At 37.6% G+C, this 23382-nt stretch overlaps 1 protein-coding gene, 1 long non-coding RNA gene and 1 other non-coding gene across 4 annotated transcripts; 2 read left to right on the top strand and 1 right to left on the bottom strand.

The window, feature by feature from the left end:
- The first annotated feature begins 91 nt into the window (after positions 1-91).
- Positions 92-5542, top strand: LOC120104944. 2 transcript variants are annotated; one of them, XR_005507326.1, is made up of 4 exons: positions 92-462; positions 600-683; positions 2491-5332; positions 5432-5542. It is a non-coding gene; the product is annotated as an uncharacterized LOC120104944 (long non-coding RNA). The 2 variants fall into 2 exon arrangements; XR_005507325.1 differs by having other exon boundaries at positions 105-462; positions 2491-5542.
- A 7036-nt stretch (positions 5543-12578) lies between these two features.
- Positions 12579-14057, top strand: LOC103724001 (probable sulfate transporter 4.2). The gene is made up of 3 exons (XM_039116916.1): positions 12579-13123; positions 13222-13376; positions 13448-14057. Exons 1-3 carry the CDS (start codon positions 13054-13056, stop codon positions 13469-13471), a joined length of 249 nt encoding a protein of 82 aa, XP_038972844.1. The 5' UTR covers positions 12579-13053; the 3' UTR covers positions 13472-14057.
- Positions 14058-18777: 4720 nt separating this feature from the next.
- On the bottom strand, positions 18778-18851 carry TRNAD-GUC. Its single transcript has one exon. It is a non-coding gene; the product is annotated as a tRNA-Asp (tRNA).
- Between the last annotated feature and the right edge of the window lie 4531 nt (positions 18852-23382).

The raw sequence follows: 23382 nt of genomic DNA, 5'->3' as shown, positions 1-23382 counted from the left end.
AACCCACAAAGGCCTAAGGCCAGCCCAACTCCCCGCCGCATGGCTCGCATCGCGCTAAGAAGTGAAGCCCAACTCCCTTCGGCCCGATTTCAAATTTTCACCGCGAGGTATCCCTAGGGTTTGTCTAAAGCGTCGCCGAGCTCTCTTCCCGTCTTCCCTCAGTGTCCCTCTCGGCCTCTCCCCTCTCCTCTCCTCTGCCTCCACCCTCTCCTTCCCCTTGCCGACTACTTCCTCCTCCCCGTCGACGGTGACCGCGGCTACATCACGCCCCCCTAATCATGTTTCTTTTTACCCTATGATAACAAAATAAAAAAAAAAAGAAGAGGAAGAGTTAGAAGATCTCATATATTCGCTCTCCCTGGGATTTCTTTGGCTCCTGTCGCCTTCCCTCTCCCTCTTCTGTTCGAAGTCTTCCATGCATGCGAGCTATTTAGGGTTCGGGTTCGATCTCATCTACACGAGGTTGGATCCTCTGCTCTACCACATCTATTTAGGGTTCAGATGGTTGATAAAGCTTTGGCTTTTTGTCATCTTAAGCTCATTTATTTGGGATGCTTCTACTCCAGCATGAAGTTTAGCTCATTTACTTGGTGATCCAGGGGATTGTTAGGAAGGTGGTGGAGGATTCTCATTTAGTTTATTGGGGAGAATAGATCTCATCTACCGTGAGGGGATCTGCAGTTGTAAGTGCTTTTGTTGCTTCTGCTCTTTTCTTCTTCTTCTTCGTTTTTGTAATTTTTTTCCCCGTTTTTGTCTGGAGATATGGAAGGATCTAATGATGTACCGGTCATCTAGGATTTAATGATATACCTTATGTTTTCATTTCTCATTGAAGTTGATTCATATTTTCTTTTGTAATGTAGAAGACGAACAGATTTGTGTTTGTGATCCATTATAGATTAAAATAAAGGTTGGTTCACCCCCCCAATAAATAATGGATTGGAAAGGAGATCTGCTCTTCATCTTCTTCACAGCCCATCAAAATCATCTCTTTGATATTGGGAAACGAAGATATCAAGTTTAAGTATCAGCAAAAACTTTCTAACAAAAAGCTTTCTTCTTGAAAATATCAACCATTTTTCTTGAATCTGTACCATGGTATTCTCTCTGGTGAAACAGGATGTGGTTTATGTTTTCCAGTTATTTCTTTGAAATTTTTTGGGATTGTTTTTCTTCTATTTATTCTCTCTTTTGTTTTTTTTTTTTTGAACACAGAATCTTGTACTTTATGTTTGACGAGATTTTCATTGCTGTTCTCTGGAGCTAATTGATTTCTGTTTCTGAGATTTTATTTTGTGGAGTCAGTGTTGATTGCATGAATGCATCCAATGTTTTTTCTGGTGGTGTCTTTGATGTTCTTTGTCTTATCTGGTTCTATTGTCACTGTTCTTGGATGGAGCAGATTCACGTTGCTTGATTTCAGATTCACTACAGCAGCTAAAATCAGTTAGCAGAAACCATATTAGGGTTACATCAATTTTCATGCTGCTGTACTTTTTCAATTTACATAGATATTTTAGGATTTATAGTCTTATCTTTGTTTAAGAAAAACACTAAGATGTTACTGTCTCTTGATTATATATATGTCTAGTTTCTTTGTGTATTATAGTGCTATTTCAAATGATTGAAGCTCTAATTTTGTGAAAATATTACAATTTTTTGGTGTAATTTTTAATTTATTTACGTGGCATCATTATTTGGTGTATTATACTGTATAACATTTCTGAATAAAACATTATAAATTCAACCATGATCAAGAAGCTTGAAATGAATCATGATCATGGACTTGGACTATCTACTTTGTTATCTTTAGTTGTTGTAGAGTCACCGATATCCATCGTGTTTAGTTTGAACTGATGACATTGAATGATTTGTTTCTTTGCTCCTATGCAGGGACTAGACTTGGGCATCGGGCCGGGCCGGGCCGGCCCGGCCCAGGCCCACCGGGCCAGGGGTCTAAACGGGCCGTGCCTGGCCCGGCCCGCTCAACAGAAAATCGAAGCCCGGCCCGGCCCCAGGCCCGTCGATTGGCGGGCCGGGCCCGGCACGGCACGAGACGGGCCGTGCTTGGCACGGCCCGTCTCGGGCGCAAACGGGCCGTGCCTGGCACGGCCCGTCTGGAGAGGGGAGGGGAGAAAATAGTCGTTTCCAACGGCTATTTTGGGATTTTTCTAAAAATGCCCCTCCCAACAGTCCAAAAACGGCTAAATTGAGGGGTATTTTGGGCTAAATTGAGGGGTATTTTGGGTATTTCAATGGAGACGGGCCGTGCCTGGCTCGCGGGCCGTGCCCGGCCCAGGCCCTTATGGGCCGTGCCGGGCTGGCCCGCGGGCCGTGCCGTGCTTGGCCCGCGGGCCAAGAAGCGGGCCGTGCCGGGCTCGGCCCGTGGGCCAGAAAACCGTGACCCCGCACGGCCCCCTTGGCACGGCCCGCTTCGTGCGGGGCCGTGCCGGGCCATGGGCGGCCCGGCCCAGTGCCCAACTCTAGCAGGGACATCGATTGACCAAGGAACTGCATACGTCCTTATGCTAGTGGCCTTAGTCCTCACTTATCTCATCCACCCCTTGGATGCTTCATCACCCTACAATCTCTTCTAAGCCCATTCATGGACTGAATTGATGGATTTGTTAGGGAAGGGAGCGGGCATGTTTGGATTGGTTGTTCATTTTGTTTGAATCTGTTGTGGTTTGGGATTTGAACCTCTGGTTGTGGCAAGTTGGTTGTTGAAGAATATAGGCTCTTCCAGAAGATATGGAGCAATATTTTAAAGGACCAATGCAAGCTTTTGATTCTGCTACCGTTTACAGTGTGCAGTGACCTTAATGTGTTTCTTATGATTGATGCATGGCATATTTAAAAGAAATCTGTATACTTTAGAATAGAAGCTCCTGCTGACTTGGGTTGTAATGATAGTTGTTCAGTTTTCTGCTGTCTATAATATTAAGTTCCCCTGCAGTGTTTGCTTTTATAATCTAGTGATTCCAACATTTGCATGCTTTCGCTTGTCAGGATATTGCTTTCGCTGTGGATGATTGAAGTTGTTAGCTTATAGAATTATTCCACTACTGGTTCTTTTCTGCTAGCATAATCTGGCTAGAACCTTCTTTACGGCAGATCCTTGTTGCGCCTCTTTTGCATTTTGTCTTTGATTACTTAATAAATTCCTTTTGTCTAGGTGTTTGGATGTCTTTATGAAGTATGTATAAACCAAAAAACTGTTGCAAAAATTGTTTTAAAATAGTCATATAGGAGTAATTGAATGGGCAGCTTACCTGATTTTTATTCATTTATGTCTATATGAAATGGCAGCATTAATGGATGACTATTCGATTTAGAAAATAGATTAAACGGATTAAACAGGTCGGATCAGGTTGGATCAGATTACCTGTTTATTAGAAGGGTCGGGTTCAGGTTATGATTTCTGACATGTTTAATAAACAGGTCGGATTCAGATTTATGATTTTCTGACCCGATCCGTTTATATCCAATCCGACCCCATTGCCACCTCTAATAGAAATGTCCTCCAAGCTTACGTTCTTGTATGGTTAGCTACATATGCTGCCACCTAGTTCATAATATTATTGGCCTCTCGATATACGTAACATACATGAAAGAAGATAAAATCTTAGCCAACTTTTAGATATCTAATAAGAGGGTATACTCTAGTTGGGTGATGTGGCTTCCTGGTCCGTCTAACCAGTATAGTGGAATCACCATGTAGCACACTATTATTTGGTTAATCTTGAGATAAATAGAGAGTAAGGGCTCCCAACTGATGTAGATCATTTGAGATGACATCTTTGGTGGAGTTTGATATGTCTAGGGCTAGAAGTGGGCCGGACCGGGCTAGGCCAGACTCCTACCCGAACCCGGCCAAATTTTTTTTTGGGCTTCGAGTCCGTCCTAGGCCAAATTTTTTTTGGATAATGCAGGCCCTAGCCCGACTCGAGCCCTAGTTGGAGCTTGGCCCGAGCTCGATTAGGCCATCCCAAATTATCTGTTTGGGCCAAAAATAGATCCGTCTCGAACTCAGTTGAAGTTTAATATTTTATAATATTACTTCGCAAGGAAATAAGGTAGTTAAAAATTGAACGTCCTTCTATAACACAAGTAAATGATACAAGATACATTATTTTCATCTAAAGTTATTTTAATTTGTGTTTTACTTCCTCATCATTCTTTCTAAATAAAAATATACAAAAATAATTTAATTTGGGTCTGAATTCGAGCACCATTTCGAACTCTACATTTAAGCCCAAATCCAATTCAAATTCTTTCAGGCCTAGCTCGAAGCCCGACCCAAAATTGACCCAATCTAATGGGCCTCGGGCCAGCGCGAACCCATTTTCAATTCTACATATATCTAGAGGTAATAAAATACGAACCGACCCATCAATCTAACTCATGTTCAACCCGTCATAAACGGTTTGAATTTGGATAAATGAGTTAGGATCGTAAGCAGTTTGATCTATTTAACCCGTTTATTATTCGGGTTGAATCCTTGTTCTTCTCTTCTGTCCTATTTAACCCGTTAATTATGTGGGTCAGATGAGATACCAATTTCTAAACCCATTAAAGCCTAGTTTTCTGTTTGGTACCTGTGGCCCACGTGGTCTACTCAGGCGCCGTACTGCATTCTCCAGTCCACTGTCCATTCTCCATCAGTCCGTCGTTGTCCGTCTCCATTCTCTCGATCTCTTCTCCAGAGACTTCTTCCCTGGATGCTGGTTCTCTTCCCTGGTTCTCTTCCCCTGTTCCACTTACCATCCGATCTTTCATCCTTGAGGGTTTTGAGGTTCTTCGGTTCTTCGGTTCTTCCATCCACCGATCACTATAGGTACTCCATGAGTCTATCCATCTCTATTCTCTTCTCTAGCAACTTCTTCTCTGGTTCTCCGCCACATTCCATCTAGTCTTTGAGGGTTTTGAGGTTCTTCAGTTCTTCCATCCACCGACCCCCGTTCCTTAGGGTTTCCAGGTTTTCTTCTATTGACTAAACTACTAGCCTGCCCATTCACACCTTTGCCGCTTCCATCAACTGATCAACCAACTCCGAGCGGTGAGAGCCTGAAATCTTGCTGCATGGGAAAGATTGACCTCTAAGGCTCTAAATCCCTCTAGATCGACAGACTCCGAGCTTCTTTCCTCAACGATCTAGTCTTCCTCAAACCCTAACTCCCTCAAAAGTTAAAACCTCCATCAGCTTCTTCAAGATACCTCATCTCAAAGACTAAAACCCTTTCTATTCCGATTTCTCTCCTCTTTCTCTTGATTTTCCATCCTTTCAGCAAGAACTAGAGAATCTCCAAGGAAGAGAAGAAGAAGATGCACGGTAAGATCAACTTCTTTTTTATTTTTCATCTTTTTATATTTTTTCTCTCTCTCTTTTTTTTTTTCTCAATATGGTTTTGATTTGCTCGATCTACTGCAGTGTGGTGTGGATCCCTCTGCGAAGAAAGACTGGTAGAGTGGTGCTGCAGAAGCCACTGTGGCTCCTTCCATTTCCACTGCCCTGCAGCCCAAAAAACCAAAAGAAAAAGCTAAGCCACTATCTCTTTTTTTTTTTTTAGTTCGTTTTCTCTTAAAAAAAATAATCTTACTATTTATGAAAATGTTAATTAATTAATTTGAGTTTTTTACCCGATTTCGGATGGAAAAGGGGAGGGGGGCCGCCCATATCTTTAGCCGTCCCATCATCATTAAGGGAGACATGAATTTGCCACGTGTCATACGACGATCTGCTGTTGCCCTGGGGAGGCGCGATCTAGCGCTCGGGGCAAGTACTGTTTTAGCCTTTTTTTTTTTTTTTTTTGGTTTACGTGGGCAGTTTATATCACATATCTAATAAAATCGAAAAATAAAATATCTGTCAAGGCAACTCAACCTTAGTCGTCCACAGCTAGCTCCCGTGTGGTACTCTTGTAGCTAGGGCTGGAAGTGGGCTCGGGCCGGCCCGAAGCCCATCGGGTCGGGCCGCCCGCGGGCCGGGCTATGGGCTAGGCCCAATGCATTTCGGGTCGGGCTTGGGCTGAATAATTAAGCCCATTTCTATTTCGGGCCGGGCTCGGGTATCTCATTGGCCTGGCCCGGGCCCGACCCAAGCCCGAGCGGGGGAGGAGGAGGTCGGCGGGGAGAAGGGGCAGTCGGAGGCGAGGGAGAGGAGGGAGGAGCGGAGGAGGAGGAGGTCGGCGGGGGAACATGTCGACAGCGAGAGGGTCGGCGGATGGGAGGCAGGGGAGGAGTTGGAGGAAGGGGGAGGGCCAGAGGGTGGGGTACTCGAGGCGGATGAGGGCGGCGATGACCTGAGCGAGCTTATTGCGGAGGAAGGAAGGGGATGAGGGTGGGAAGGGGCAGTCGGAGGCGAGGGAGAGGAGGGAGGAGCGAAGAAGGAGGAGGTCGGCGGGGGAACATGTCGACAGCGAGGGGGTCGGGGATGGGATGCAGGGGAGGAGTTGGAGGAAGGGGGAGGGCCAGAGGGTGGGGTACTCGAAGCGGATGAGGGCGGTGATGACCTGAGCGAGTTTGTTGCGGAGGAAGGAAGAGGATGAGGGTGGGAAGGGGCAGTCGGAGGTGAGGGAGAGGAGGGAGGAGCGGAGAAGGAGGAGGTCGGTGGGGGAAAGGCAAGAGTACCGGCCTCGCACACGATGGACCTCCGCGAAGACCTGGGTCTCTCCACCGCCGTCAAGGTATTCGCCCCTTGAATACCCACCTCTGGGGAATGCGACGAGGGAGAGATTCGAAGCGAAGGAAAGAGATTTGACGGCCAGGGAGCGGAACAGGAGGCCATTGCTGGCTCCGGTGGAGTGGGCGCGAAGAGCGAAGCGCTTTAGGTTGCAAGGAAGATCGAGGCAGGAAGCAACTGCTGCCATGGCGGCTTCGTCTCCGAGCTCCAAAGTTTATCGCTTTATCCCCAGCATCGGGCGATAGACCGTAGACACGGACAGAGGAGAGTAATTTAAAGAGACCGACTCCGATCGGCCAATCACAGCCATCCGTCTGATGGATCTAATGACGATCTATGTATAAAGATTCAGGTTCCAGTTGCATCCTCTTGATTCGTGTTTAGAGTCCGATGGCTGCATAAGGTTCTAGTGGTATGACTACCGGAGGAAGTGGGCTACTCCTCGGGCTCGTGATCGGGCCTAGCGGACTTTAGTCCAATCGGGCTGGCCCAATTGGGCTCGGGCCGGGTTTCTGTAAAACTGTTCGGGCCTAGGCCCGGCCCGAAGCCCGGAAAATAATTTCGGGCTGGGCTTGGGTAGAGGTGTGGCCCGGCCCGGCCCACTTCCAGCCCTACTTGTAGCACTTCCCCCCACCTCCTTTTGCTGCTTTGCCTTCATTTGCCTTTTTTTTTTAATTAAAAACATTTTTAGCTTGGTTCTTACTAAGGTCCCCGGGTCGACCCGACCCGACCCAAATTTTAGGACCCGCAGGTTCGGGTCGGGTCGTAAAATTGGACTCGAACCATTTTCTGGGTCGGGTTTGGATTTGCTGAATCTGGAACCGACCCGACCCGACCCGATCCATTATTTTTTTGGGTCTATTTCGGGTTTTACTGAATCCCGACCCGAACCGACCCGAAGAGAATGAGCAAAACAGAAGGAAACCCAAACGTCGAGCTCTCAAGCTTTTGGTTTAACTCGGGACAGGCATAGCAGCAACCAGCAAGAAAGCCAGAGAAGCAGACCCAAGATGGTTTCTTTAATGAATGGGAGCTGTCTCAGTTATGTTCTTGTGCCAGAAGAAGAAGAAGAAGAAGACAGGAGCTCCACACAGCTGTGCTCTGCTTCAGGATCTCTTGGGCCCAGAAGAGAGAGAGAGAGAGAGAGAGAGAGAGAGAGAGAGAGAGAGAGACTGCTGGTTTGAGTTGGAAAGAAGGTGGCTTGTCTAAGGACCAGAAATGATGCTAAGTAGGTGGCTTTAACGGCACTGAGTTGGTGGTAATGGAAACAGAAAAAGAGAAACAAAATCAGGATAAAGGCTGCACAAAGCCACCTAAAATCCAGCAAAAGCTCAGAGAAATGAGTTTGCTTTGTGATAACAAGCAAGAGAGTCTCTTCTTTTTTTTTGTGTGTGGGTGGTGGTATTATTGGTCGTTTTTAAGAGAATTTATGGCGGGTTTTCAAGGCAGACAGGAAGGAGATATGGGTTTCTTAGGAGCTTGTTAGCTTGCTCCCATGGCCTTATTATTCTCTAAGGGATGGGAAATGCTAGGCAATGAGGAGGAAAAGCCCTAAGGGGAGTAGGGTTCAAGTGTGGAAGGATAGCAACAAGCATAGGTTCACAGAATCCAAAGGAACCTCGGCCCGTCAGGATTCTCTCTTGATCTATTACACTGTTGATACCTCTGGTGTCTCGGTAGCTGGCTTTTTTTTTTCCTTCTATTTTTTGGTTTTTGTTTCTTTTAACTTTTGAAGGGAGAAAGTGAGGGAACACTGAACTAAATATGGGTCATGTGCCAGTTTTCTGCAATGGAATTGGATTTTGGAAGAAGGTCTGGGATTTTTTTTGTCCTTCTGAGAGGGGAGCAGGGAGACACCAAGTTCCGTCCAATCAGTCATATAGATAAAAAATAGTGTGATATGAAATTTGGCTTGTAGACTGACTTAGTTAGAAGTTATGGCTCATCTGTCCTGACTGGAGGTCAATTGCAAGTCTTTCAAGTCGTGGGTCACCCAGCACCTCATAATTATGATATGACCAAATTAGATTTGCCCAAATTCTGCAGTTATGACATTACTTCTATGTTGTATTTAGAGGCTGGGATGATTCTTGGATGAGTTTTTGGTGATTTATGAAGCAAGAATCAGCTATTTCTGACAGTAAGCAATCTTGGATGGCCTGCTTTTGCAGGCAACCGATTGCAACCATTTTGATTTAGCTGCAAATAAAATGATGACTCTGAGCCTCCTCTTCCTCTTTCCTTCTTTGTTTTTATGTTTGTATGAAGAGGCTAGGATGATTCTTGGATCAGTTTTTGCTAATTTGTGAAGCAAGAATCAGCTATTTTTTATGCCAGGCATGCAATCTTGGATGGCCTACTTATGCAGGCACCGATTGCAAACGTTTTGATTTAGCTGAAAATTAAATGACGAGTCTGAGCCTCTTCTTCCTCTTCCCATGTTTACTTTTCTAAATGTTTGCTGGTTATGTGTGTTAGTTTCTTAAATATTTCTTTCATTTCTTTAAGATTACTAATTTCTTTAATCATGTTTGGACATATTTATAAATTACTCCTCAAAGCCAATCATTTTCTTTCTAGATTGCTCTTCTAATATAATTTTAAATTATATTATATTGATGGACAAAGTGTTCAATGTGAATGAGGAGTTGGAGAGTGACGATGATAAGTCTAATGAATTTACACCTTTAGGTTCTAATACGATTGTAGTGGGTGAATTTGCACAAAGCAAACGTAAAAGAAAACCAACTTCACCTATTTATCAGTTCTTTCATACAAACGAGGCAACTCAAAGATGTAAGTGCAAGAAGTGTGGTATAGAATATCTATATGGCAGTAAGGTTGGGACCAAAAATCTGAAATATCATATAGAGGGTTGTAGAAAGAATCGTGACATAGGACAAATAATCTTATCATAATTTGAAGGTTCCGTGTCAATGCATTCTACTAAATTTGATCTCGAAAAATTTCGTGAATTGCTAACATTTGCAATTATTAAGCATGATCTACCATTTCAATTTGTTGAGCATGAAGGCATTAGATCTTTGTTTGCTTATATCTGCGAGGATGTTAAGTTACTATTGTAAAGACCGATTTGCTAAAATTGTATAAAAAAGAGAAGAAAATATTAGTATTATGGCTACATTCAATTCTTTCTAGGATAAGTTTAACTTCAGATTTGCCCAAATTCTGCAGTTATGACATTACTTCTATGTTGTATTTAGAGGCTGGGATGATTCTTGGATGAGTTTTTGGTGATTTATGAAGCAAGAATCAGCTATTTCTGACAGTAAGCAATCTTGGATGGCCTGCTTTTGCAGGCAACCGATTGCAACCATTTTGATTTAGCTGCAAATAAAATGATGACTCTGAGCCTCCTCTTCCTCTTTCCTTCTTTGTTTTTATGTTTGTATGAAGAGGCTAGGATGATTCTTGGCTCAGTTTTTGCTAATTTGTGAAGCAAGAATCAGCTATTTTTTATGCCAGGCATGCAATCTTGGATGGCCTACTTATGCAGGCACCGATTGCAAACGTTTTGATTTAGCTGAAAATTAAATGACGAGTCTGAGCCTCTTCTTCCTCTTCCCATGTTTGCTTTTCTAAATGTTTGCTGGTTATGTGTGTTAGTTTCTTAAATATTTCTTTCATTTCTTTAAGATTACTAATTTCTTTAATCATGTTTGGACATATTTATAAATTACTCCTCAAAGCCAATCATTTTCTTTCTAGATTGCTCTTCTAATATAATTTTAAATTATATTATATTGATGGACAAAGTGTTCAATGTGAATGAGGAGTTGGAGAGTGACGATGATAAGTCTAATGAATTTACACCTTTAGGTTCTAATACGATTGTAGTGGGTGAATTTGCACAAAGCAAACGTAAAAGAAAACCAACTTCACCTATTTATCAGTTCTTTCATACAAACGAGGCAACTCAAAGATGTAAGTGCAAGAAGTGTGGTATAGAATATCTATATGGCAGTAAGGTTGGGACCAAAAATCTGAAATATCATATAGAGGGTTGTAGAAAGAATCGTGACATAGGACAAATAATCTTATCATAATTTGAAGGTTCCGTGTCAATGCATTCTACTAAATTTGATCTCGAAAAATTTCGTGAATTGCTAACATTTGCAATTATTAAGCATGATCTACCATTTCAATTTGTTGAGCATGAAGGCATTAGATCTTTGTTTGCTTATATCTGCGAGGATGTTAAGTTACTATTGTAAAGACCGATTTGCTAAAATTGTATAAAAAAGAGAAAAAAATATTAGTATTATGGCTACATTCAATTCTTTCTAGGATAAGTTTAACTTCAGATTTGTGGACCTCTATTACTACTGACGGGTATTTGTGTTTAACCTCCTATTTTATTGATGAAAAATGCATGCTGCAAAAGAAAGTTCTTAACTTCCGTTTCATGCCTCCTCCACATAATGTCATATCTTTATGTGAAACAATTTATAATTTGTTGATTGGTTGGGGCATTGAAAATTTTTTTGTATTGCATGACTTTGGATAATGCATCGATAAATGATGTTTTTGTTGACATGCTAAAGATCCAACTTAATTTGAATAATGCACTGTACTCAAATGGTGAGTTCTTTCATGTTCAATGTTGTGCTCATATTCAACTTAATTGTGCAAGAGGGATTAAATGAGATTAATGAACCTATCTTTAAGGTTTGTGAAAACATTAAATATGTGAGAGGTTCACAAGTATTTTCAGGTGTTAAATCTCCTATATCAAAGTTGTGTTTTCCTCAAGTTTTCTTGATTGAGTTTACTTTGAGGCAAGGCAAAGAATGAAACAATAGATGTATGGAAAGTTTGAAATGTATCGGTCAGATCATGGCTTAATCTTGGCTATGGCAGTCAATTTGGATCCTCGGTATAAATTTCATTTTGTGGAGTATTGGTATAAAAAGTTGAATAGATATAGTTGTACAGAGAGCATGCACATCCGTGTATGTTTACTTCTAAAGCTCCAACTACTAGCACATCAACTCTTGGAGACTTGGAGAGTGGTGCTTCATATGAGATTCCAAACCATTTAGAAAAGCAGATGCTTTTAAGGTAACTTAAATATTTTTTATCAAATTAAATGTATTGTATTTGTATATGGTATTGTTTTTGATTAATAGCTCATTTTATTTTTCCAATAATTTACGATTTTGATCCATTTGAAAGCTTTGACTTTGTGAATGCTGCATAGAAATCACAATTGGAATTATATTTGGATGAGCCTAGAGTTGATAGGAAGTCCAATATGGATATCCTTGAATTTTGGAAAGCAAATCAGTTTCAACATCCTCAACTCTCTTCTGGCGCATGATATTTTGACTATTCCAATATCTATAGTTGCCTTTGAATCTGCTTTTAGTGTTGGTGGGCGAGTACTTGATGAGTATCGCAGTGCACTTAAAGCAGATATTGCCGAGGCCTTGATTTGCACTTGAGATTGGGTGTTTGGAAAGAAAGGAATATGTTTCATTAATTCCATTGCTATAGTTTTTTGAAATAATTTATTCTTAATTATTGCAATATTCCAACATAGATATTTTGGAGCCCGAGTTAGATGAGATTGTAGAAGATGTCATGAACTCTAAGTTCCTACAATGAAGCTGAATAAACTCAATGCTTGGCTATTATTGATGCCAATGTATAGACCTCAGGGAGATTGAATTATGGTTTACTAATTAATACTTGTCATATTTTTAAGTTTCATCTTTTTCAATTATTTTTCTTTACTAATTATTGAATTTTGTCATTTTGTGCTTATAGGTTCTCCTAAATTTGGGAAGTTGAAGTAGGAAACATTGCAAGGGGAAAGTTGATCATGGTCTTGGATGGTTTTTTGGACTAATGTTACTCATTTTTTCTGGTTGGACTGGGATATATGCTCTATTGCATTTTATTTGCGATTCTTGTTTTGGTTTGACTATGAATGTTAGTTATTAATTATTAAATGGTTGATATTTGTAGTTTCTTTTGATATTTATAGCTATATGATAGTTTCTTTTTGTAGGTTCTTTTTTTGGACAGGTTAGCGTTGTAGTCATGAATAGAATTTATGTTCTTGTTTCATGAGGGATTTAATTTTATGTATGTTCTGATTGTAATTTCTGGTTATCTCTTTGTGTTATATTTATTCTATAATTAGAGCTTCCTACTGCCACTAACCATGTGTTCTATTCTTAGCAGTGCAATTCATGTTCTAGCATATCCAATAATAATTACTATTTTCTTGGAGTTTGAAATTAGTTGTGTGACTTGTGTCCTGTGTGTTGTAGCAACTGTCTTAGGGTAGCTTCCTGGGACTACCATTTACAGAAGCATTGAACAATATCCTAAAGCATTTATACATGAAGGAATTGTCATTGTTTGAATTGATGCACCAATCTATTTTGCAAATGTTAGTTACATCAGGGACAGGTGAAGGCTTAGGAATTTTAGAATGCATAAGAACCAAGAAAATTAATAAATCTGCAAACTTGCAAAACATTGAGTTGATTACAATATTTTGCTTGTAGGCTACAAGAATATCAAAACACAGTATGGATTAGAAGCCGAAAAGGTTTATTTCGTGATCATCAAAGTATGGATTGCAGCTGTTCCTTATATTGACTGTAGTGCTGTTCAAGCTCTCAAGGACCTGCATCAGGAGTACAAATCACAAGAAATCCAGGTCAACCTCTCTAAATCTCAGATTCTATTTCTTATTTTGCATTATAACTAATCCTTTGGGAACTTCTGCAGATTGCAATATCCAATCCAAACTGAAAAAGTTCTGCTCTCAAGATCAGGTCTTGTTGAAATGATTGGCAAGATCTGGTATTGTGTGAGCGTGCATGAGGGGGGAATTGGACTGCCTGTGGAAAACAAAAAGATGGAGATGGCTCCCCTCTTGGTCAAGAGCCTTCGCTGCCCGAAAGTGAAAAGGTGGTCTGAGTGTTCTCTCCACTGGCTCATTGTCTGCTGCTTCGGCCGGTGCTATCCCATGTACATGAACGGTACGAAGAATTATTTTTGGCCTACCCTCTTGGTCTTGGATGACTCCCCTCTTGGTCAAATGAATTATTGAGTGGTTTGTTGTTTGTGTTTGTCCTTCTACCTAGACGAGTGGAAGTCAAGTCTTATGGCAACTATATTTGTTGTTTGTGTACTTGCTTTGTACATTGAGATTTCATGTTATGCCCAACAATATCTAATAAACAGGTCAAACAAGTTAGGGTTGGATTGAATAAATGGGTTACATGTATATTACACAGATTAAATGGATCGGGTTGGGTTATTCGTTTGTTAAACAGCATGTTTAGGTTTCAAAATCTAATCCATTTAATAAAAAGATTGGGTTTATGTTTGTATTTGTCTGACCCGACTCAAATCTGATCTACTTGTTTATGACACTGGTCGGACTTAGTTACAATCCCTATATGTGTTCCTAGCTATCGAGGAGTCTTCAATGTTGGTTGTGTGTATTATCTCGGTAGCCTGCGTCAAGCATCGCTTTGGATGTCTTGCATCATCCTCAGAACGGAAGTCTACGTCATGCATTAATAAAGTGATTATTATGTATATACATACATTCATATGTGCAATGTACATATTGTTGATTTTAATGGGTTGATTTTGATGACTTAAAATAGTTAAGTCAAAAGTTAGATCAATCTATTTGCTTTGAATTTAAATGATAAATATGAGACAGCAAAAAAAAAAAAAAAGAAGAAAGAAAGCTATTCTCAAAGGACCACTCATTTGAAGCATTTATATTAAGAAGCTTAACTCCTATAAACATATTTTTTGGAAGTTCACATAGAAGATTGAAAATTTTATCCTCAACTATCTCAAAAGTTGACTCATGCTTGCAACGAGTTGACTCTGATACACTATAGTTAAGTGATGCACCTTCACGAGTCGGCTCCAATTGATTGCGAGTCAACTATAGAACAATCTAAGAAGACAGACAAAAAATCAAAAAATTCATCACATTGACGAGTTGACTCATGAAGTACTCGAACTGATTCTAGCTTAGCGGAGTCGACTCCGACAAAAGAGAGTCGGCCCCATAATGCTACAGAGAGAAGAAAATTATTATATTGACGAGTCGATCCATAAAATTCATGATCTGACTCCAGTCAAACTAGAATCGATCCTAAAATGACCACAGTAGAAAGACAGAGAGCGATAAAACTTAGTCGGTTGAAGAGTCGACTCCTAAAAGCAATGAGTTGATCTTAGTCATCTGACGAGTCAACTCCTAAATTGAGAGGGCCGACTCTACAAATGCCACAGCTGAAAGACAGAGCGTAGCCACAATGTATAGGTTGTATATCATAAATATCATATTTCTACATTAAATAATTATCATAGCAATAAATTTAGTAACGCATAAGCAATGTATATTAAATGCAAGTCTCGGGTTGTTTAAAACTCTTGCCAATTATTGCATTGTCTTAGTTGTTAGAAATAAAAAAAATGCAAGTCATGATAACTAACTGTAACAAACTTTGTAATGCATAATTTATAGAACAGTGATGTAAGAATGACAAAATTTTTTTGTAGTGTATATAGGTGGCAAATCTTTAACTATTATTAGTAATGCATAAACAATATATAAAAGGCATATGCCATAGTTGTCTTAAACTATTACCAATGGTTGTATTGCCTTAGTTAAGCAATAAAGATATGTTGATCACCACAGCTCATGACAATAAACTCAATAATGCATGATGACAAAGTGATACATGAATGACAAAACTTCTTACACATAATTTCTTATCATATATATTATGTTAATATAACTTTTGGTAACAAACTTTGGTATATTTTCAATGACATGTATGAAACAAATATCTCTAGTGCTGAAAACAATTATTTTAGCTGAGAACTTATCCTTTTTAATTTTGATTATATATCTTTTTGGATTTTTCACTCAATTCCTTGTATGTTTAGGTTTATTAAAAGATCCTTATCTCATCTTCTCTTATCTGTTAACTTATAAGTTTTTCAATTGACTCATTATTTTCATCCCCTTCTTGCTCTTTTTTAATCATATCTCACTAAACATAACACTTCTAGCTAATTGTCATCTTTATATTTCCAAAAACCTTTTGTCCTTATGGTAATCTCGAGCATGCAGGTGGTCTAGGTTCCATCTTTACAAAATATTACAACAATGCAATACCATCCATTTCTATGAGATGATATAATAAATAATCACAAATTATGCCATATCTAACAAGAAAAAATAAACCTTGATATAGTGAACATAAGGTTTTGCCTCTAAAAAAAAGGATCAATATATAGTTGATGATTATTCACATGTCGAAGAACATAAACAATTCTTCTCAAACACCTTCTGTAAAAATATTAGGGGACTGCTAAGATTTTTTTTTTTCCGAAATTTTCTAAAAAATAAAAGTTTAAATGATTTTGCTGAATTTAACGTCATAGATATCCTCCAAGCATCATTAAGAAATTTATTCAAAATGATGATGCAAAACTTAGAAACAAGGTAGGAGGAAGGCACAAAGGCAAGAATATAGCCAAAGCAATGTGCATAATTGGTGCATGAAGTAGGTGAGGGATGTTACATGCAGGTTGCAGTGTCAAATATATAGTCTTCAAAATGAGTGCACCTTATAGGAAGATGTGGAATACGTAAATAAAATATCAGATCATGACCCAATTAAATTGCCTTAACAAAAGGATATTTAGTTTATGAGAGCTTATGGGGCTTCCTACAAACTCAAGAATTAGCGAAAATTACCCCCAAATATATGCTGAAGCATCTCTAACTAAGATAGCAGAGTGAATCTTTCTTTTTTCGGGAGCATTAAAATTAGCTGAACCACCATCCTGGTAGTGAATAGATTTATTGAATTGAAAGTTGTATGATCCATTTAATTGGTTCATTTGATAAAGGTCATTTCCAACTATCGTCATCACCAATCACTAAAGCTTACACTGCATCCAAATCTTGATTTCTATTCGACATTTTTTTGTTATCTGCTGCTTTGGGCATGACAAATAATCTGTCCATATCGTTTTCTGTGAACTATATATTTTATGCAACCTCTTCATCTTAGAGTGGGGATCTATACAGGCTTTATCACCCTAGATCTCTAAACGACATCACACAATCCAACAAAAAACATTTTTATGCCTTTTCAATAAAAATATACAGCATGAAAAAAATAATAAATTTTTATTTGTATTCTTTTTAAATTAATATCATAAATGAATATATGCATGCTAAGAAGACTAACCCAAATAAAAGGTTTCAAAAGGTTAGAAAATCCTTGTTTCCCTTCTATATATATGCATCTGTGCCATCGGCTAAATAAATTACAGAGTATAGCAAAATATAGCCTAGACATTGTACGCCAGTAATATGACAAAAAGTCCCGCCCTAATCTTTTTCTCTTTTCTTTTGGTAAATTTATAGTAATATTTAACTTATGTTTATCCTAATACGTTATTTCATATTTCTTACATCAAAATTCTACAAAAGAGCATTATCTAATAAGTTCTTGAATTATTTTCAAAGTATATTCATAATGTTTTTCGATTGACCAAATTATTGATAATTAAGGTGTTTGCAGATACGAGCCACATATTATAATATTTAGAACTTATTAAAGAGAAGAAGACAAATTTTTAAAAAAGTGGAGATAGTTATTATTTCCTATTTTATTTTCAATGTTTATTGGCACTTCGGACAATTCTTTTGAAAGTTTCTAAGCTTTGCTTTTTAGCTAGGGCAAGCTCATGGAATAAATAGTTAGAGCTAAAGGCATGCTATAGAGTCCAATTTTGACCGTTAGAAGGTTTGAAATGCCTCATCTAATGGTGCCATCACTTATAATATACGAACCAACAACTGTCTCTCTCTCCCTCCCCCATCCCTCCCAATAAAAATATCCAACTCAAGTTCATGCGTGCATTAATTTGAAGATTGATCCGGTCAATAAAGTGAAGAACTACCACACCACATGCGTTCTACTGATCCATCATAAAAGACCTGCCCACTTCCTTCTTTCCATCACTTCTAGTGTTAGTTGTAGTACTTTATTTTTATCTTAATCTTTTAATAGTTTATGCAACAGCTATCATGGAGTACAACTTCTTTGCTACATCCTCCAAACTTTCGCTGGACGAGAATTCAATTGGTCATTTGGAGGGAAAAAAAAAATCAAGAAAATGGGCTAGATTTGAGCCTCACCCTATGTCCTCCTACAAAATCATGTACTTCTTGTGGGAGGACCGAGACTCCAATGTGGAGAAATGGTCCTGATGGACCTAAGGTAATGCTACAAATCTAAACCCATTCTTATTTTCTATGCTTTTAGTTTTATATTTTTGTTTCCTTCTTTTAGTTTAGTAAAATGATAGTTATGGTTTCATATTGTTACAGTTGCAATATTGTTTGGGATATATCAGCTTATTCATCATTTTGGATTACTAGGACTCTAAAAGGAAACTTCTTTTGGGGACCCACTCCGTGTGTAACATAAACACACTAGATTAATCTTCATATATTTAGGTGGATGATCTCAAGCCCTTCTAAAGAAAAGGAATATGAAACCCACCCTTTCTTCCTTAAAAAGTAGATAAAATTTAGGTCGAAGTCTTTGCCAATATACATGATTTTTGGGGGTTTCAAATACTTACATTGTAACCATTGAATTGATGATTTTAGATAGTCATTGGGTTGTACTCGTGTTTTCTGAAAATATTATTAGATGGATTTTACTTTTATTTTCTAATGTGGCATGGTGATCTTTTAGAAAATATGTAGGTCGAATAGTACTTTTTTCTGATGATACTACTATAAATAACATTTTAGTTTCAATCTTGAAATATTTAAAATAAAGATAAAACTAAACATGTATTTGGATAAATAAGCATTTCAAATCTTTAAGTTAACTTGGATAATAAAAAATCAACGAAGCTACGATCAGGGGATAAAAATTTTAACAAAAAGTTACGATCATGCAAGATTTTTATTCTTATTAATAAGTGAAAAGGGTATGTAAAAACCTAACCTACTAATTAAGCTTTTTCTTATTGTTATAAATCTAGTTCGGGACTGACGGGGCTCGAACCCGCAGCTTCCGCCTTGACAGGGCGGTGCTCTGACCGATTGAACTACAATCCCAGCAAGGTGTATGGCATACATATTCTTACTAGTTTTATAAGAACATTCTATTCGTTGTGTTGTAACAGAAACACGAATGATATACTGAATATCCACATGGATATGGAATATAGTGAGAGCGACACGGATTACTAGTAACGAGTGGTTATTTTATTGCCAAAAAAATGGAGAATCAATTTTTCAATGAGAAAAAGAACTATTTTTTTTTATGATACTTAATTAAGATTAACTATCATTAATCTGGATCGTTAGAAAAATCTTATCATACATAATTGGAGATTGAGATAAGATTTGGTTGTTACCGATACAGTTAGATGCACACAAGGGTCAAAAATAGTAGAGTTTATTATTATTTATAAATAAAATAAATATAAATAAATCCCAGACGTTGGTTTCCACTAACTTTGTTTATTTTGTGTTTCAAATATGACCATTTACTATTGATAGGATGGATATCAACAAAGCATCATCTTTTCTGCTTCCTGTGATAGTGTCACTCACATAGATTCTCATATAAATTGTGATCATAGATCATCATTTTTTTATTTTAAGAATCTTATGATCATGGATCTTTGTAAAAGTAATCCTGTAATATCATCCTGAATTGATAAAAAAATATCTTTGTAATTGGGAAAATTGTAATATAAACAAACCAACAAGAAATATGCATGAAATCAATTTATTTGCTCCTTGAAGAGCATGTCTAAACTTGGACTTATTATCATCATATTCTAATTCAGCTATATTACATAGTAGTTATCATTTGCATGTTGAGCAAAAGGGCTGGCTCCTACTGTAGATATCATCTATGTATATTTTTTGCTTTGTACTTTTGATACAAGCTCATTGCAATAGTAACATTATCTACAATTTATTTCCATCTTAGAATGTAATACAACAACATGTCTTTGACACTATTGTTAATGGAAAAGTTGGAGTATCTGACCATATTTCTCATTCTTTACTTTTTTAGGAAAATTGCTCATTATTTTATTGCCTTATGCTTGCTTACCTCTCATTAGATTATTAATTATGAAAGATTAAATTACATGTCTATCCTTTTCTTCTTAACTTGTACTTCAAATAGAAATTTTTCTAATCCATTTAAACGTGGTAACTCTTTATTGATTCATTCTATTGTTAATTAATTATTTGATCTTCAATTATATCTAAAGATATGTCTTTCTCCCTTGATATCACCACTAGATAGTTAGCATGTCCATCCTATTTTAGACACAAGCATATTTTCCTATCTTCATAATTTCAGAAAACATATTAATTAAAATAAAACTTTCTAGCTTTAAGCATAGAAGTTCTAACATTCACAACTTTACCAACATATATAGTGTCAATATATTACATATCAGTTGCTAAGAATAATTGCATACTAATCTCAAGTTTTTTGCTTTGACATTATGCAGACATTATGCAATGCTTGTGGCCTTCGCTACAGCAGGGAGAAAATGCGTATGGGTAGCATTTTAACTTTGGCTCCGCCAACCCCAACCAAGCTAACCAATGGTCGTCGTAGTTGAACAATGTAGATTTTAGTTGGTTTAGTATGCGGAAGTCCACATAATAATACTTAGTACATTTAGTTTTCAATTGTACTTGGAAAACTATCTCCAACCATTGCATGGTAATAATATCAATAGTTACTGCAAACTGTTTGTAAGAAGTGGGAAGAATAAATACATCAAGTTTGATGAATTTCAATAAGAGAGACTTTTGTGCAAGAAATGAATTATTATTCACATTATGCTCATACATGACCACAAAGAGAAGGATCTTTTTTGTGAGATATGGGAAGAAAGGCAAAGGACTCCATGATATAACATTGTGCAGAAGTTCCTCTGAGGAGGGTAGGGTGGAATGAGATTGGTTCAAATTAAGTTTTCCTGTTGGTAAAATGTTTCAATTATTAGTATGTTTATTTGTCTTCTACACTAATTAGTGGAATAGAAAATGTTTGCTTAACCTTCTTTATCTTATATTTCTTTTTCTTTTGTTTGGCTTCTCCTGTCCCTCCCCTCCCAACCGAGTTAAAGCACCTAAAGCAAGATCTTGTTTAGATGCATAGAGATGCACTAGATTTTCTATATGCACTGCCACCATGCATTTGTCTTTGTCGTGCTTGGAAATGCATACGCATAATAGGTGTCATGAGATTCTCAAGACAAACGTTAGACTTGTCGTTTGAGGGAAATGTTCCATGTATTGATGACTAGAGCAATTGTATTGATGCTTGATGATAAATAATTATATATGGTATATTAAATTGTGATCAAAATAAATGAGTGTACTAGATAATTTTATTAATGTAAATTATTTAATAATTTCATATGATCAATTATATAATTGTAAAGGCTAATAGTTGTCTTTAATATAACAAAATTTTGTTCATACACAATTTTTGTTTGATAACTTCCCTTTGTTTCTACATTCCATATTATGTAGCATATTTGCTACCATAGAATTTCTACTTTGTGAAGAAGTTTTGAACGTAGTTGTTTTGCTTTAGAGCCTTTTTTAATTATTTAATATGAAATGGATCTAATATTACCAAACCAACTTAGTTTGATATGTTATAAGTTGACTAGCACTTTTCTTTTTCTGAAATCTTCTTGGTGTGAATGAAAATAAACAAAATATTATGTGAAATTTCAATATATTTGATGGGTGAGAAGTTTTTTTGAATTTGGTGTCATTTCTTTGCTAATGCTAGTTTACCAAATTAGACCCCAATTATATGCGCCTGTCTTGTTTTATACTTAGTCGAATTTCGATAATATGAGGTTGGATATGGTTTTGAAGTCAAAAATCCTAACTCCTATTACAAATATAGCTCTTGCAAAAAACTTTACTAATTAAACATGACAAAAAAACTTCATGCCTACTGCACTAAATTGGAACATGCCGACATTATTTAGAAGAGGAAAACATCATCTACATCTGTTTGGTTCATCAAAAGATAAACATGCTAATTCTATCTGTTTTATGGAGGGATGTACCTCAGACCAAATAAATCATCTAATATCGGTTTCAATCAAGGAACTTATTATCTGTGAGGACCCGTGTGGGTGTGTGTTTAGGCCCATATCGATTATTGGTTGGGTAGATCTTAGGTACTTATATAGGATTCAGAAACTGAAATAAAACCTTCCGGCTAGCCACTTTGGGTGAGGTCTTGGGTGGTAACAAACGGTTTCAAAACAGTCTCAGCCCTTAGCTAATGTGGACTACGGGATACTACAGCACAGGCTCATTGAGGCTAACCGTGGGCCGATAGTGGTGCTTGTGATTAGATTTGAATGGATTTCGATTGCTAGCCTGACGAGGACGTCAAGGCTTAAATGGAGGAAGTATATGAGGACCCGTGTGGACTTGTGTTTAGTCTCATATCGGTTATTTAATGGGTAGATCTTAGATGCCTATACAGGATCTCGGAACACAAATATTCAAGTGGCTATCAAGTATTTCTACTTTTCATTTGGAACCACTTCAGCATTGTTGTTCTTCTTTTCAAGGCTTTCCTATAGTCTTTGTTAAGGTAAGCAAATTAGGTCGTCGACCTCAAATAGTTCAACCTCCTAATACCAATTGCCTTAAAGGAACTTTTTATTGATATGCCTTCTATCATGTTGAACTCCCTTAAACAATTATTAAGTATTTCTACTTTTCATCTATACCCATATTCATTATTGTTTTTTTCAAGTCAAAACATTTTGTGATCTCTATAAAATGAAGAACATTTATTCGTGGCCCTCAACTAGATCAGCTCCTAAAAATAGTTCTTTGAGAAACTCATTATTAATTCCCTCTATCATATTTGAGCTTTTTCAAACAATTTCTGCATATTATCAAGATTTTTTACAATTTATCCTTAAGGTGCTATTTCAGCTCTAGGAACATTTGTCTATAGTTGTTAATTAAATTTTCTATTTTTTTCACTTTGTTGAGAAATACAATACATTATCACCACAAGGGTTTGATATGTCCGAAAAGTTGGGTCCTAAGAGGGAGGTGCCAACAACTGGACTAAAATAGTATTGGCAACATAAATTCAAGATTATTGCTTTTACTGGCAACAACCATAGAATATGCTAAAGGATGCACAAGGAAGTTGAGAAGAATAGCTTGTAACATAAAAAATCATGCAAGAATGATAAAATTTTTTTACAATGTATAGGTTGTACGTCATAAATAGCATATTTCTACATGAAATAATTATCATAGCAATAAATTTAGTAACGCCTAAGCAATGTATATTAAATGCAAGTCTGGGGTTGTTTAAAACTCTTGCCAATTGTTGCATTGTCTTAGTTGTTAGAAATAAAAAAAATGCAAGTCATGATAACTAACTGTAACAAACTTTGTAATGCATAATTTATAGAACAGTGATGTGAGAATGACAAAATTTTTTTGTAGTGTATATAGGTGGCAAATCTTTAACTATTATTAGTAATGCATAAACAATATATAAAAGGCATATGCTATTGTTGTCTTAAACTATGACCAATGGTTGTATTGC

The sequence above is a fragment of the Phoenix dactylifera genome, unplaced genomic scaffold (assembly GCF_009389715.1).
Source record: "Phoenix dactylifera cultivar Barhee BC4 unplaced genomic scaffold, palm_55x_up_171113_PBpolish2nd_filt_p 000144F, whole genome shotgun sequence".
NCBI lineage: Eukaryota > Viridiplantae > Streptophyta > Magnoliopsida > Arecales > Arecaceae > Phoenix > Phoenix dactylifera.
Note: the sequence above shows the minus strand (reverse complement) of the source record. Positions and strands in the feature narration are given on the sequence as shown.

Excerpts from the sequence above, each read along its gene's own strand:
- LOC103724001 (XM_039116916.1), top strand. The coding sequence starts at position 13,054 with ATGAAGGAATTGTCATTGTTTGAATTGATGCACCAATCTATTTTGCAA. Across the intron at positions 13,124-13,221 it reads GTTAGTTACATCAGGGACAG|GCTACAAGAATATCAAAACA; the intron begins GTGAAGGCTTAG and ends TTTTGCTTGTAG. Across the intron at positions 13,377-13,447 it reads ACAAATCACAAGAAATCCAG|ATTGCAATATCCAATCCAAA; the intron begins GTCAACCTCTCT and ends GAACTTCTGCAG.